The sequence below is a fragment of the Labeo rohita genome, chromosome 25 (genome assembly GCF_022985175.1).
Source record: "Labeo rohita strain BAU-BD-2019 chromosome 25, IGBB_LRoh.1.0, whole genome shotgun sequence".
NCBI lineage: Eukaryota > Metazoa > Chordata > Actinopteri > Cypriniformes > Cyprinidae > Labeo > Labeo rohita.
Window position 1 is genome coordinate 29,142,534 of NC_066893.1, and position 15,864 is coordinate 29,158,397.

Sequence of the window (15,864 nt, forward strand, 5' to 3'; positions counted from 1 at the left end):
CGTGTAAACATGGCTGAAGATGCAAAAAGAGGAATAGATGAATCGAATCAATTGAGTCATTTATGCTTGAACTGCTCTGAATGATTCAAACTCGTGATTTTGAGCATTCATTTCAAGTGATGCACTTGCAAAAGCCAGATTAATTTAAAGAGCCATGCAATTTCAATTTTGACATTGTAATGATTTTAAAAAGTATGTATTGATGGGTGAAACTGAGCGTTTTGAAACTCTGAATCGGTCGCAAAATGATTCACCGTTTTAAAGTGCTCCAATCAGATTGCACATCACAAATCTTTTTTGTTTTGTTTTCATATCGGGACTATAAATCATGTATCACGAATCAATTGATTCAGATCGGGACTTCGGTGTGTGTAATGATTATTTGATTTAGATCGGAATGGGTTAGTGAATCATTTTGTGATTTGAATGACTCCCAATCTAAATCAAATGATTCACGATCTGTGCTCCGAGTCCTGATCTGAAATGATGGTTCGCGAATCAATTTCACACTGTTTTTTCTCTTAAACGGTAGAAAACATCAAACCATCAAGGCAGTACGGTTATAAAAACAAAAAGAAAAAGTATACACAAACACAAATCCCTGAAGAAAATTAACCGTGGTTTTACTATAGTAAAAGTGTAGTATCCTTTGTAATACTTAAGTAGTGATACTCTGCATGTGCTTTGGTTTTTTTTAATTAGTGTACATTTATTTATCTTTTTTTTTTTTAGAATTTGATAGAGAAGACATTGTTTAATAAGTGAGATCTCTGATTGAAGTCCTAGAAAATCAAAAAAAGAAGTGCTTGAAAAGTCCTTGAAAGGAATTTCACACTGTCTGTATGAATCCTGGATAATGTGTGTTTTTGTGAAACTAAGTAATTTCTTAAGGTTTTAAGATACTTTTGATCTGGTTGAATAGTCGTAATGGAAGATTAATTATTGTAAGTGTGCATGCAGTAATTTAAGCAATGAAGCCTGTTTTTAGGACCATTAAGGTGTTTTCCACATTGAGGCCTTGCTGTCATGAAAAGTAAGCGATATGATCCGACATGTTTTGGCACTTCTTGCAAGATTCGTCCTTTCAGTGTTGATGCGCGTCTGCATTTATCTTCTCAATCCAGTCTAAATTGCCCTACATGAGAAACTAACACCTGTCGACGGGTTGAGTCCATCCATCTCACCTGTTTTCATTCCAAAAGCAGCAGCTCCAGAGATCAAAGCGTCAGATGATACGTCACTCAGCAGGACGTGATATGGTGTGGCAGGTTCTAAAACACCGTCCTCAACAAACAGCACAGGGGCTTGAAGAAAGACATGGTTTTCAAGCATTACCATATGGCTTTGTTATGCTTTGTGTCCTGAATGGACTTCAAAGGAGTGACAGGGAAGAACGCGAGAGATCTCATCTTGAGAAGTTTCAGTCTTCTGTCTGTTTCACATACAGAGTGAAGTAAACAGTGTTGTTGGGAAAAAGTCATATATGGCATGCATTAGTGCTCAACTTAACCAGAAGAGAGTCCCAGTAGAAGGAAATGGAAAATACCAGAAAGCTTCCACAGTGATGATGAGTCAGGAAAATGCATTAAAGTAAATAGACTGTAAAAGAGTTAGGAATGGTTGAAGTTTGAAGGGAATGTCCGACCACATCACGGCAAAACTCGGCACAATAGCAGTAACAATAAAACTGCCATCGTTTTATGAGCAGAATCTATTTAACAGGCCTCCGCCCGGGGTTGGAAGTCACCAGTTACTGTTCTCATCCCAATACAATGTGTCTTACGAGGCATTTTATCATGTGGTTTCGTGATCCCTGACACAGTGTTCCCTCTTTAGGAGGACATTCTGATGAACCTCGACAATTCCGGCGGGTTCCACGGCGCCATCAGGCAGCTGGACATGGAGCCGAAGGTCAACAAGCTCACGTTCGGCTTCCAGCGGAGCTCCACCTCGGATGACGACTCCGGCTGCGCCTTGGAAGAATACGCTTGGGTGCCACCGGGACTTCGCCCAGAGCAGGTAAACCGATCTCTGAGTTTAAGAAAGTCTAGAACTTGCTGGAATCTTGCCTTCGCAACATTTAAAGCATAAAGCCAAATGGCAAGCTCTTTAGAAAATTTAAGTAATTCGACTTTGATCGAGGGGGAAGAACTGCAGTCCAATAACAACTGTGTTGACTGAACAGTAACATGCAGTTCAAGATGCGATGTGCAAGTTTTGCACCAGATGTGATCTTTATTAAAATTCCAAACTGTTGGTCAATCATTCTGTCAGCAGAGCTAGTCATAGTCACAAAGATTTAGAGGACCCGACTGCGTTTTTGCAGGCACAGCTAAACTCTGCGAAGGAAGCACCCCACAGGCATTTGGGAACAGGAAATGCTGCTTTTTATTTACAAACTACTCCATGGAAAGTCTGCAAGTCATTATCTCAAGCTGCCAGACAAAAGGGCTCGAAACGATGAGGAAAAGCGGCTCGCTAACAGCCAAGCTCACAGCCACAACTTTTTTTTTTCCTGGCGCTGGCCGCAAAGGCGGTCCTCTCGTGCCTGGAGGTCGCGCTGATGTGGCGCACTTCCCCCGGCTGCCCTCGAGAGCACCCCTGAATAAAATCCGAAGCGACGGGTGAGGGAAAAGGTTTAAAGCAATTTAGAGACCCCTAAAATCCCAGTGCAGCTTTTGTGTTGAATGCGAGAGTCAACTGTAATGCCTTTATAGCAGCCGTTCTGTGAATTGCCCCGCACGTTATAGGTGATCATTGTGGGGAAAAACGCAAACACTCAGGAATAGTGTTGAGGTCATATCAGCTTGAAATGAGGCTGATTTATGGTGCCGCTGATCAACAGGTCTAAATGGCATTCCAGTCACTCTTTACGCAGCTCAATCCACCTATTTATCTGGGAGCTGTTACGACCAGGGATCCCATAAAGGGATCCCACTCACAAGGCGTAGGTCACAGTGTCAAAGAAGCACAATAGAGTACAGTAAAAAGCCAAAACTGGTGGTTTCATAAAAGGTCAACTTCGTCCTGAGGGTACACATGAACACACTTTCTGATCAGAGCACCTACGGTGGTGTTAGTCCAGTGGGTTTGGACTTGCGGAATGACTGATCAGGGGCCGGTTGCATAAAGGGGTTAGACCAGTCTTAAAAAGTAAGTCAGCCAAATTTTTCTTTATGTCTGGTCCTAATGTTTTATATTCAGTTACAGAAAAATGTAGATTAGTCCAAGCTGAATCCAAAAAATAAGACTGATTACTCTTTGGTTAACTGCTAGTTGATCAGACTAGTACTTAAGACACTGTCTTAACATAGAGGCTAAGTTTATGCAACTGGCCCCTGATGTCTCCATCTCTCACTTCTAGGTCCAGCTCTACTTCTCCTGCCTACCTGAGGACAAAGTCCCTTATGTGAACAGCCCCGGGGAGAAATACCGCATCAAGCAGCTCCTGTACCAGCTCCCTCCCCATGACAATGAGGTGAGTTTATAGAAACAAAGGAAAGTAGGAGCTTCATCAGCAGTCGTGAAAGCCCCTATTGTTTCCCCAGCATCGCCGCAGTCCAGAATGCCCACGCATCACATTTCAGCTTTTTAGCTGCAACGTGGTGTGGGTGTTTTTAGCTTCACGGGTTTTGAGCTTCACCACATCCCCTGCCATCACAGAAAGAGGCTTTGTCGCTTCATATCTCTGTGGGTGCTTGTACAATGAAACTTTTGAGCTGAAGATTGTACGATGCTGAGAATCTTAACATTGCTGTGGTTCCGAAAGCCTTTAGCGTTGCTTTGGGTCACAAAATATGCAGTTTTATTGTTATCTGTGGCACAACAATGAACACATTGCTTGTGTGTTACTTAACTTTGCTCTTTAAATCAATCATAGAAGGTTTGCCAAACTGGCGCACTGTCATGCAAACAAAAGTTGCTGTATTCCCTCACTCCAGAACACAAGATCGAGGGGGTGAGGTTGGATCCACATCTAGGGGGTGGAGATGGGTGAGTTTAGGGACAAGGAGGTGGAGACGGGTAGGTTTAGGATCCAACCTCGCCCCCTGGATCTTGTGTTCTGCATTAAGGACCATCTTAAAAGTTGTGAGAAGACACTCTCAGAGCTAGCTTTTCCATCAGGCAGTCGTGGCCCAATGGTTAGAGAGTCAGACTTGTAACCTGAAGGTTTGGGTTCAAGTCTCAGGTCCGGCAGGGACTGTAGGTGGGGGGAGTAAATAACCAGTGTGTGTGTGTGTGTGTATTCACTAATAACTGCTCTGTGTGTGCACTTCGATGGGCACAAATTCCGAGTATGGGTCACCATACTTGGCCACACCTCTTGTCCGAGGGCTTCCTTCTGAATGGTTTGACAGCAGACGTTTTAAATGTCCCCTCAGGTGCGATACTGCCAGTCTCTCAGTGAAGAAGAGAAGAAGGAGCTCCACATGTTCAGCGTGCAGAGAAAGAAAGAGGCCCTCGGGCGAGGAACTCTGAAACTGCTGCCAAGGACGATGCTTCATGCTTCGTGTGAACACGTAGGTGTTTGAACTGAGTTTTGTGCTGAAGGAAGACTACTTGATGCTGATTGTTTAAACATTTTGCCTCTTCAGTGTGGAGAGAACATCAGTGGTGGGGAGATGGTGGTATTTGCTTCACGGGCAGGACCTAGTCAGTGTTGGCACCCAGCCTGCTTCACGTGTTCCACCTGCAGTGAGCTCTTGGTGGATCTTATTTACTTCTACCAGGACGGGAAGGTCCATTGTGGACGGCATCATGCTGAATTGCTAAAGCCACGCTGCTCTTCTTGCGATGAGGTGAGTTTTGTTTTTCAAAGAAACAAAGTTGGTTGTGTCGCAGACATCCTCGTTCATTAAGTTGGCTTGAGAAAGCCAACTTACTGATCTACTATTTAAGATTATTATTATTCTGAGCCAAATTTCGGTATCTATCTCCTCCTAGCTAGAACCACCAAACTCTGCCCAGACCTTCAGACTGGTCTGACTCGGTGTGCTGTATCTTTTCTAACTGATCCGGCTTACGGTTTTCGCAAACCAGACTATCAAAACCACCAAAAATCCCATAGACTTACATTGACTGAATGTTCAAATGAGCAACACTCTTCAACACTCTTCACCCAGAATCCACTGAGGCTCAATCAAGCTTCCCTTCTATGTACTATTTCTAATCCATTTAGACTCATTTAAGCTTGCACTCTAATATTTCTATTATTTCTAATATTTCTAATCTATTGAGCTATCTAAAACATGCTAGCAACGTGCTAGTAACATGTTAATCATACGGGAAATGTGCTAGTAACTTGCTAATCATGCTAGCATCATGCTGATCATGTTAGAAACATGCTAACAGCATGCTAGTAACATGCTAATCGTGTTAGCAACATGCTAGTAACATGTTAGTAACTTGCTAGTCATGCTAGCAAACGTGCTAGTAACATGCTAATCATGCTAACAGCATGCTAGTAACTTAGTAATCATGCTAGAAACATGTTAACAACAAGCTAATAACATGTTAGCCATGTTAGAAACATTCTAGCAACATGCTAATCATGTGCGAAACATGCTATCAACATGCTAATCAGGCTAGAAACATGCTAGTAACTTGGTAATCATGCTAACAACATTCTAGTAACTTGCAAATCATGCTAACAACATTGTAATCATCCTTTAAAAATACAAGCAACAAGCTAATCATGCTAAAACATGTTAACGTGTTAAATCATGTAAACAATATGTTAAATCATGCTAGCTGCTTTCATACTTTTACAACTGCTTCAAACTTTCAGGCTAGGCTTTTTCAAGCCAACTTAAAGTTTGTTCTCAAACTTTACTCATCTAGTTTGTTGCTGTCGTTGTCCTTTTAGATTATATTTGCGGACGAGTGCACGGAAGCGGAAGGTCGTCACTGGCACATGAAGCACTTTTCCTGCTTTGAGTGCGAGACCATCTTGGGTGGTCAACGGTACATCATGAAGGACGGTCGGCCCTACTGCTGCGGTTGCTTTGAGTCTCTCTACGCGGAATACTGCGAGGCCTGTGGTGAACACATCGGTAAGCCCAAATGTCTCAGTGTCATTTCCCACAAACCACATTCCGCTTTTGCCGACCTTTAACTTCTGTTTATTTTCTTCTAGGAGTGGACCATGCCCAGATGACGTATGATGGCCTCCACTGGCACGCCACAGATGCTTGTTTTAGCTGTGCTCAGTGCAAGAGCTCCTTGCTCGGGTGTCCCTTTCTGCCCAGACAAGGCAGGATCTATTGTTCCAAAGCCTGCAGCCTCGGAGAGGACATCCACGCCTCGGATTCTTCCGACTCGGCCTTCCAGTCCGCAAGATCTCGGGAATCGCGGCGCAGCGTGAAGATGGGCAAAAGCAGCCGCTCCGCAGACCAGTGTCGACAGTCTCTTCTCTTTTCACCCGCAGGCAACTACAAGTTCCCCGGACTCTCAGGGAACGCCGACGACACCTTGTCCAACAAGCTGTCAAAGCTAAGCTTTGCAGACAACCACTTCTGGAGGAACAGGGAGGAGCAGGAAGCACCCGAGGATCATGAGGAATGGGCTGAGCATGAGGACTACATGACGCAGCTCCTCCTCAAGTTTGGTGAACATGGGATGTTCCAGCAGCCGGACGACACCAGGCTGACTGACCTCTGGACGACTGACTCTGAGGTCCAAAAAAAGACTGAGGCAAGAATGCCAGGCAGTGGTGGGAATCTGGCCAGTAAAAAGTACAAGGTAGACATGTACTGGGCACAGTCCCAGGATGGACTAGGTGACTCTGCGTATGGAAGCCACCCTGGACCTGCAAGCAGCAGAAAGCTCCAGGAGCTCGATTTTAAGCATGAAGATAAACAGTGGTATAACGACTCACTGGAGTGCATCACAGACGAACTGAAGCAGGCAGAGCAGAACATCAGAGACTCGATGGACTCCTTGGCGCTCTCCAACATCACAGGTGAGACATCAATGTACAATTGATATTCTTGAGTGCAAACTGAACATGAGAGGCAAATCTGAACTTCTGTGTCCCTTTCAGGTGCTTCAGTTGATGGCGACATTAAAGACAAACCATCGCTCTACTCGTTACAAAAGTTCTCCGAGCTCGAACGCTGCGAGAACACCAGCAACATGGGCACTCTGAACTCGTCAATGCTCCACAGGAGCTCCAACTCCCTGAAGAGCCTCACCTCTGAGCTCGAGCGCGTGGAGGTCATTGAAGAGGAGGAACAGGAGCAAGTAGTTCCGCTCCCAGAGGAGAGGCCCAAACCACCTCATTTACCTGTCTTAAGAAGGTCCAAGTCCCAATCCAAACCACAGCAGGTGAAATTCTCAGATGATGTTGTGGATAATGGACGATATGATGACCTGGAGGTGCGGCAGCCTCCCATGAGCGAACGCACTCGGAGACGAGTGTACCACTTTGACGAGCAAGACCAGCAGCGTCACCGTCATCACCACAGGCGGAGACGGAGTCGTAAGTCTCGTTCAGACAACGCTCTTCACTTGGTCCCCAAAGAAAAGGCACGTATGTGCTTTAAGGAGGACCGCCGACAGCATGGACCAGGACAGGCTTCCTACGCCCATGCCGACACGGAGTACGGTTTGCGCAACCAGGCAGTTGAAAGGTTTTCACGTCTTTACAGGGATGAAGACGACTGGTGCTCTACATGCTCCTCTTCATCATCGGAATCAGAGGAGGAAGGCTTTTTCTTGGGTCAGCCTATTCCACAACCAAGACAACCTCGGTACCAATATTACGCTGAAGAACTTACCTTTGGCACAAGGACAAAGTCCAAACAGAAGAGAGGACGGAAGGGCAAAAACTGTATCATTTCATAGAACTTTCACTTGCTTTGAGCTGTTACTTTGAATTAGAATACAACTTGTTTCACAGGACATATGTGACCCTGGACCACAAAACCAGTCTTAAGTAGCTTTTATACCAAAAATCATTAGGAGATTAAGTACAGATCATGTTACATGAAGATATTTTGTAAATTTACTACTGTAAATATATCACAACTTAATTTTTGATTGGTAATATGCATCGCTAAGAACTTTTTTTTTTTTGCACCCACAGATTAGATTTTCAAATAGTTGTATCTCGGACAAATATTGTCCTAACAAACCATATCTCAATTTCAAAAAATTGACCCTTACGACTGGTTTTGTGGTCCAGGGTCACATATTGCAGTGGTCTTGCCATGCAGTGACGTTGATGGCAGAATCTAAACTGCTACAATAATGCATGTTAGCAGATAAGTGATTATAGTCTTTGAAAGAACCAGAAGAATATAATATTTATGAAGCCGCTTTTAGAGACTCGAGAAGAGAATAATTTAACTTTGCAAAAATGAATGTATATATTGTAAAATGTTGAGTTAAAGCTAATATTTTTATATCCCTGAGTTTCAAAATAATTTTTTTTTTAAGAAGAAGAAAAAAGTACTAAAGGTTTGTTAATCAGGGTTTTAAAAATAAGTATTATGTAACATTGGTCAGCATTGCCGCTTAGTTTGTACTAAAACACTGACTACAAAACGTTATTATCCAAAGCTTGTTCGGGTGTTATTTTATGGATGGGTCACACAGACAGATCACTGTAATCTGTGTAAGTGCAAACTGGAACAATAAGGCTAATAATAAAAATGAGATATATATATATATATAAATATATATATACACATGCACATTTTGTGTCCTCTATGTCTTTACGTCTACTGTGCAGTCGGGTCTGTCAGTCTGGGGTTTTATAAGCCGTGTTCTTGTTTTCCATCTGAAATGTTTTGTTATTGTGGTTCTTGAGATTGACGTCTTGGACTGTTGCATCACATTTTTAGTGTTTCTTGCCACAAGCACAGCTTTTTAAAGGGTCATCGGATGCTAAGTTCACTTTTACATGTTGTTTGAACATTAATGTGTGTTGTCAGTGTATGTACAAATCTACCCTATAATGATAAAAATCCATGCAGTGTTTTTAATGAATCTGTAAAAATAATATCCCCTTTTTCAAATCGAGCCATTCTCAGATGCCTGTCGTTATGCCGTCACACACACTGAGGCCGCTCCCACAATAGTTTGATTGAAATGAGCGTTTTACCTCAGATCAGCTGTAACAGTCCGACCTCTTTGTTTCGATGCCGGAGCAGGGATGTAAGTTATACAAGAATATCTCCGATTGAGCGATTGAGGTGTTGTGTTGCTGGATGTAACAATGAACATAGTGGTCGTCATTTACTCCCGACATCTGAGCCGCTGAAGATGCAGTGGATTACGTTTGTTTGTGAAGGGAATGCGCCTCCCGATCTACATATATCCGTCTATGTTCACGTGAATCATTCATGATCCAGGTTCACTTACAGCAGAAGTGTGTATTTTTTTATGAATCTTTGCGATCGCCTTTCCTAATAATGTGCTAGTTAGCAAGTTTAGCAGCTAAATGTGGCTAAAGTAAACAGGCTCGTCACTCCACAGAGAGAAGAGAGGGGCGGGGCGAGCAGAGCTCATTAACATTTAAAGCAACCTCGACCAGAATAAGATGATTTTTGCTGAGCTGATTTTGACGGTAAAAAGGGTGTTGTTTTTTCACAACCACTGAGAAGTTTTAATCTAAGTATATTAGAGACTTTTCATTAAGACCCTAAAGAATCATATCAACTTGTGGAAAATGGGCATCCGATGACCCCTTTAAAGCATTTCTCTGTACAAAGGTAAGCTAAAGATCAATGGAAATGCCAAACACTTATTTTAATGAACATGCTTTCAAAACAGCAAAAGCACAACATTAGTTATAATAACAGAATACAAGGTGAACAATGAACTGTGGTTCTTGAACTTAATGGTCTCAAGACGGCTGTGCTGAATAATATGACAACAAAATTGGCACAAACGAAACAAACGTTACCGCTAGACAGTAGGAAGTGACGACGCATTTCACGGTCAGTTAGGTTTGGCCGGTTTGGTCTGGTTGGGTTTGACCAACGCGCTCACCTCAGAGATGAATCGGCTGAGGTTTTCCAAATATTTGTCACCGATTTCAACCAGGTTCTTATGCAGTGCAGACAGGAGCGTCGGTCCGAGAGTTGGATCTTTGGATATAAGCATCCTCACCACTATTCCGACGGTCTCGCAGTCCTGTTTGTACAACTGAAAGAGACGAACAGCTGCTGGACTCATCTCAAAGTGAGGTACTTTAAAAAGATAAACTCTCCAGTTACATTTTATGACAAGTCTGAAGTAGTATTCATTTTTGGAAATAATTTTGGAATTTGGAAATGCACAGATCAACAATGTTGATTGTAGGTGAAATTCTGCGCAGGTTTGTTGGCAGGTGACGACGTTCGCTGTAGTTTTTCCTCACCCAAGCATTGCTTTTTAAGAGCTTGACAAAGCAGTTTTGCCGTGTACTAAATGACACTTTGACCTCTGGCGAATACGTCACTTGGCTGTAAACTTAACAGCCTAGAGACTACGGGAAAATGTCCAGCAACAGGTGTGTGACTGTTCGCATGGAGACCTAAAAGCAGGAGCTTGTTAGAACGGCTCAGTTATTTCACACCGGACTTTAAAGGCCAACAAATTCTCTACCAGGTTTAAAGATGTGCAAAAATGGCGCTTAAGAGCTTTATGATGCCTTGCAAATGTCCCAGGTGTGACGTCCAAGACTCCTTCGTTACCTGAATGCAATGGACGAGGTGTGATCTGGCTTTTATATGATGTGGATATTCTCATGAAACTAGTGTGAAGAAATTGCTTACTCGTCTACACGACTAGTAAAAAGTTTTTTAACAGTAAGATTTTAAATGTTTTTTAAAGAAGTCTCTTCTGCTCACCAAGCCTGCATTTATTTGATCCAAAGCACAGCAAAAACAGTGAAATATTTTTACTATTTAAAATAACTGTTTTCTATTTGAGTATATTTTAAATTGTAATTTATTCCTGTGATTCCAAAGCTGAATTTTCAGCATCATTACTCCAGTCTTCAGTGTCACATGATCCTTCAGAAATCATTCTAATATACTGATTTGCTGCTCAAAAACATTTATTATTATTATTATGTTGAAAACAGCTGAGTATAATTTTTTTTTTTCAGATTTCTTTGATGAATAGACAGTTCAGAAGAAGATCATTTATTTGAAATATAAATTTTTTGTAACTTAATAAATGTCTTTATCATCACATTTTAAAATGTATTCAAATAGAAAACAGTTATTTTAAATAGTGTAAATATTTCAACATTTTACTGTACTTTGGATCAAATAAATGCAGGCTTGGTGAGCAGAAGAGACTTCTTTAAAAAAAATCTTACTGTTCAAAAACTTCTGACTGGTAGTGTATTTGTACTGAAAGACAAAAATACTGAGTGACAAAGTCACTTTTTCAGTGAAATGGTTAATAAATAGTGTAATATTTGTTCATTTGCTCTAAAATGCCCTAATTTTTCACTCATAAATGGCGTGAATTCAACCAAAAACTTTCTCACTTAGTATTTTTTGTCTTTCAGTACAAATACACTACCAGTCAAAAGTTTTTGAACAGTAAGATTTTTAATTTTTTTTTTTTTAAAGAAGTCTCTTCTGCTCACCAAGCCTGCATTTATTTAGTACAGAAAAAAATTTGATATATTTTTACAATTTAAAATAACTCTTTTCTATTTGAATATATTTTAATATGTAATTTATTTCTTTGATTTTAAAGCTGAATTTTTAGCATCATTACTTCAGTCACATGATCCTTCAGCAATATTAAGAAAAATGTATTATTATTATGTTGAAAGCAGCTGAGTAGAATTTTTTTTGATGGTTTCTTTGATAAACAGAAAGTTCAGAAGAACAGCATTTATCTGAAATAGAAATCTTTTGTAACATTATAAACGTCTTTATCATCACTTTTGATCAATTTAAAGCATCCTTGATAAATGAAAAAAAAAAAAAAAAAAAAAAAAAGCATATTAGAATGATTTCTAAAGGATCATGTGACACTGAAGACTGGAGTAATGATGCTGAAAATTCAGCATTGAAATAACAGGAATAAATTACATTTTAAAATATATTCAAATAGAAAACAGTTATTTTAAATAGTAAAAATATTTCAGAATTTTACTGTTTTTGCTGTACTTTGAATCAAATAAATACAGGCTTGGTGAGCAGAAGAGACTTCTTTTAAAAAAACATTGAAAGTCTGGTAGTGTATGTAAAGTTATATCTCATATTTCAACTTTAATTAAGCTGGTAAACTAACCCACAACCATCTATGAAATGCTTCACAGTAAACTCCATTCAATGAAATTACTAACACAATCTCATTTTTACTTTATTTTAGTATTTTTGTCATTTTCAAGTAAAAATATCTGAACATACTTGAATTAAGATGCATTTACTTGAAAAAACAGGAAGTCTTGTTTTCTGAAATAGTTTTTACCTAAAGCAAAAACAAATATTTCTGAATTAAGTTCATCTCGCACTTTTAAAACCAAAAACATTCTTCATTTTAATGCATTTTTCAGAAAACTGATGTCATTTTGCATCTTCATCTGTACTGCAAAACAAGTCAAAAATCCTGAGGAAAACCATTTTGCTAAAAGAGCAATTTGAACACTTTACAGCTAAAAATATCAACAGAGAGAAAACGAAGAGCCCTAATTATGTTTTGACATGAGCTGAGCGCGTATTGAATACGAAACATCCTTTAAACGGGAAAAAAGTAAGTATAAGTGCCTCATTGTAAGAGATCATGAGAAAAGCATGAAATTACAAGGTCTGGTGGGTTCATCCTCCAAAAGTCTCTCATTTTTTTTCTTTCTTTGACCAACGTCATAAAGCATGTGCAGATTTGGGGCACATCTCAGAAACAGCTTTATAATCATGGTGACCAATTATTGCACACAATCACCCTGGAGCTCTTCTGAGGTCTGAGCTCACGTTATATTTGATATTCCCTCCGAGAAACTGAGCTGGAATATAAGCCAGACGTATTCGGGAGCATCAGAGGAAGAGCTGGACAGCGTGTGGCTGTTTTTGTTGGACGGAGAGGGTTTTGTGGGTGGTTAGGGTTACGTGGGTGACTCCCGATCGGCGTCTGGCCATCGAGAGTCTCTGGTTAATCCGAGCGTGAGAGGAGAAGCAGAAGCGCCGCAGATTACTGAAGTGGGTTCAACAGGGGAGCGTGGTCTGTTTCCTCTTATCGACAGCGTTTAGTCGCTCAGGTCCAGATTAAAAACGGCAGAGAGATTGGAGGGGTTCTGGGTTCAATCAAAAGGTGAGCCAAGAAGAACAAAACGGCCTGAGAAAGAGAAAACACCAACCAAAACCAAACATACTGAGGGTTTGAGAGCATCCAGGCTCAACTGATATTTTAAGGCGAACTATTTTGATATTTAATATGGTGTTTACACTGCAAAAAATGTTTTTTTCTCATTTTCCAGTACAGTTAAAATAAAGATACATCTAAGCATTGTTTTATAAAACATTTATCATATTGTTTTTGTTTAAAAAAAACAAGAATAAAGATCTGTCAATGGGGTCAGAAAAATAACTTTATTTTATTTTATATATTATATTATATTATATTATATTATATTATATTATATTAATTATATTAATTTAATAAACTTAAAGTTTTAATATTTTTTAATAATATTTTTTGCCCCACTACCAAATATTTGTTTTCATTTCAACACTTATCTTGTCATCTTCAAAATTCATCTTGATTTAAGAAAGTTTAGATATTTACACACACACAAAAAAAACAAAAACAAAAAAAGTATATATGTAAGTACATATATATAAATTAGTACGTTTCTGCTTCAAATATGAGCAAAAAATATTTAAATTAAGATTATTTTTCTGACCCCATATATATATGTATAAATCCTATTGTCTTAGTAACTCTTCTAATCTTTAACTTTGTTTTAGTTTTAAAAATAAAAATCTATTTTTTTTCTAAATAAAAATAAAAATCTAAATCTAAATTTGAGAACAAATATCTGCCAATGGGGTCCGGAAAAAAAGCTGAATCTTAATTTAATAATGAAACTAAATATTCTTAATTTTTATTGCCCCACTGGCAGATATTTGTTCTCATTTTAAACAAAAAACAACAATATTTTGATTATTTTTTTAAATAAAACAACACTTATCTTGTAATTTTCAAGTAAATACATCTTGATGCAAGAAAATTTAGAAATTTACACACACACAAAAAAAAACAAGGCAAGAAATACTGAGCACAAAAATCATTTTTGTAATGTATGCACTGCATAAAAAACTCTTTTACTCATTATTTCTGTCTTTTCATTATGAATGTCTAAACTTTAATTAAAATACATTTGTTTGATAATATATATATAACTTATTGATATATATAATAAGTACATTTCTGCTTCAAATAAAAGCAAAAATTATTTATTTAAATTAAGATTGTTTTTGCATTTACTTGAGAAGCAAAATGTTAAGATAATTTTTTTTTTTTTAATTACAATTTTGTTAGTTTTTGCTTAAAAAAAGAACAAATATCTGCCACTGGGGTCAGAAAAAAAAAGATGAATTTTATAATCTTAATTTAATAATAAAATTAAATAATCTTAATTTTTATTGCCCCGCTTTCAGACATTTGTTCTCCAACAAAATTTTGATTTTTTTTTAATAAAACAACACTTATCTTGTCATTTTCAAGTTGCTTTTCCAAGTAAATGCATCTTGATTCAAGAAAGTTTAGATATTTACACAAAAAAAAGGCAAAAATACAGAGCACAAAAATGATTGAAAAACGAATGAAAAAATAAATGAAAAACTCTTTTACTCATTATTTTTGTCTTGTTTTGTCATTATGAATGTCTAAACTTTCTTTAATCAAAATACATTTGTTTAATAAGCAAAATGACTTAAGATATAAAGTTTTGTTTATATCAAAAAATATATATATATATAAAAAATAGAATACATATAAAATTAAGTAGTATCTTAGTATCTTATCTAAACTTTCTTGAATCAAGATGCATTTACTTGAGAAGCAAAATGACAAGATAAACTTTGTTTTATTAAAAAAAAATCTAAAGTTTTTGCTTTCTGCTAATGGAGTGAGAAAAAAAGCTGAATTTTATAATCTTAATTTAATAATAAAATTAAATATTCTTAATTTTTATTACAAGTAAATTTTGATCAATTTAGCCTTTATCTTGTTATTTTTCCTTCTCAAGTAAATGCATCGTGATTCAAGAAGGTTTAGATATTTACATTAAAAAAACAAGGCAAAAATACTGAGTACAAAAATAATTTTTGTAATGTATGCACTGCATAAAACCTCTTCATAATCAGTATTTGTCTTGTTTTGTCATTATGAATGTCTAAACTTTCTTGAATCAGAATACATTTGTTTGATAAGCAAAATGACTTTATATAAATTTTTTTAAATTAAATTAAGATTATTTTTTCGACCCCAATGGCAGATTTTTGTTCTTGTTTTAAGCAAAAAGATGTACTTAATTTTGATATATTTTATTATATATTATTTTTTTTATATAAACAAAATGTAATATCTTATCTAAACTTTCTTGAATCAAGATGCATTTACTTAAGAAGCAAAATGACAAGATAAGCATTGTTCTATTAAAAAAAAATCAAAATTTTGTTAGTTTTTGCTTAAAACAAGAACGAATATCTGCTAATGGGCTCAGAAAAATAATCTTATTTCAATAACCTTAATAAAAAAATTATCTTAATTTAACAATAATATTAAATTTTCTTCTCATTTTAAGCAAATAAACAGTAAAAATGTCATAAAACAAAGCTTATCTTGTCATTTTTTTCTCAAGTAAATGGATTTTCATTCATTAAGGTTTAGATATTTATACTAAAAAAA

The 15,864-nt window shown here is 37.8% G+C and overlaps 2 protein-coding genes across 4 annotated transcripts in view; one reads left to right on the forward strand and one right to left on the reverse strand.

Annotated features, from left to right (window-relative positions):
* The window catches only part of prickle1a (prickle homolog 1a), a 41,268-nt gene extending 33,373 nt beyond the window's left edge, over positions 1-7,895 (forward strand). For all 3 annotated transcript variants that reach the window (XM_051099739.1, XM_051099741.1, XM_051099740.1), the window contains exons 2-8: positions 1,837-2,019; positions 3,365-3,478; positions 4,383-4,520; positions 4,596-4,799; positions 5,867-6,053; positions 6,137-6,961; positions 7,043-7,895. In XM_051099739.1, the coding sequence (XP_050955696.1) occupies positions 1,849-2,019; positions 3,365-3,478; positions 4,383-4,520; positions 4,596-4,799; positions 5,867-6,053; positions 6,137-6,961; positions 7,043-7,845 (2,442 nt within the window). In that variant the 5' untranslated portion in view covers positions 1,837-1,848 and the 3' untranslated portion in view covers positions 7,846-7,895. The remainder of the gene's footprint in view (positions 1-1,836; positions 2,020-3,364; positions 3,479-4,382; positions 4,521-4,595; positions 4,800-5,866; positions 6,054-6,136; positions 6,962-7,042) is intronic.
* Positions 7,896-9,805: 1,910 nt separating this feature from the next.
* LOC127156720 (uncharacterized) overlaps positions 9,806-15,864 on the reverse strand; it is a 43,483-nt gene continuing 37,424 nt past the window's right edge. Inside the window, exon 10 of the mRNA XM_051099751.1 lies at positions 9,806-10,152. Within this exon, the coding sequence (XP_050955708.1) occupies positions 9,946-10,152 (207 nt within the window). The 3' untranslated portion in view covers positions 9,806-9,945. The remainder of the gene's footprint in view (positions 10,153-15,864) is intronic.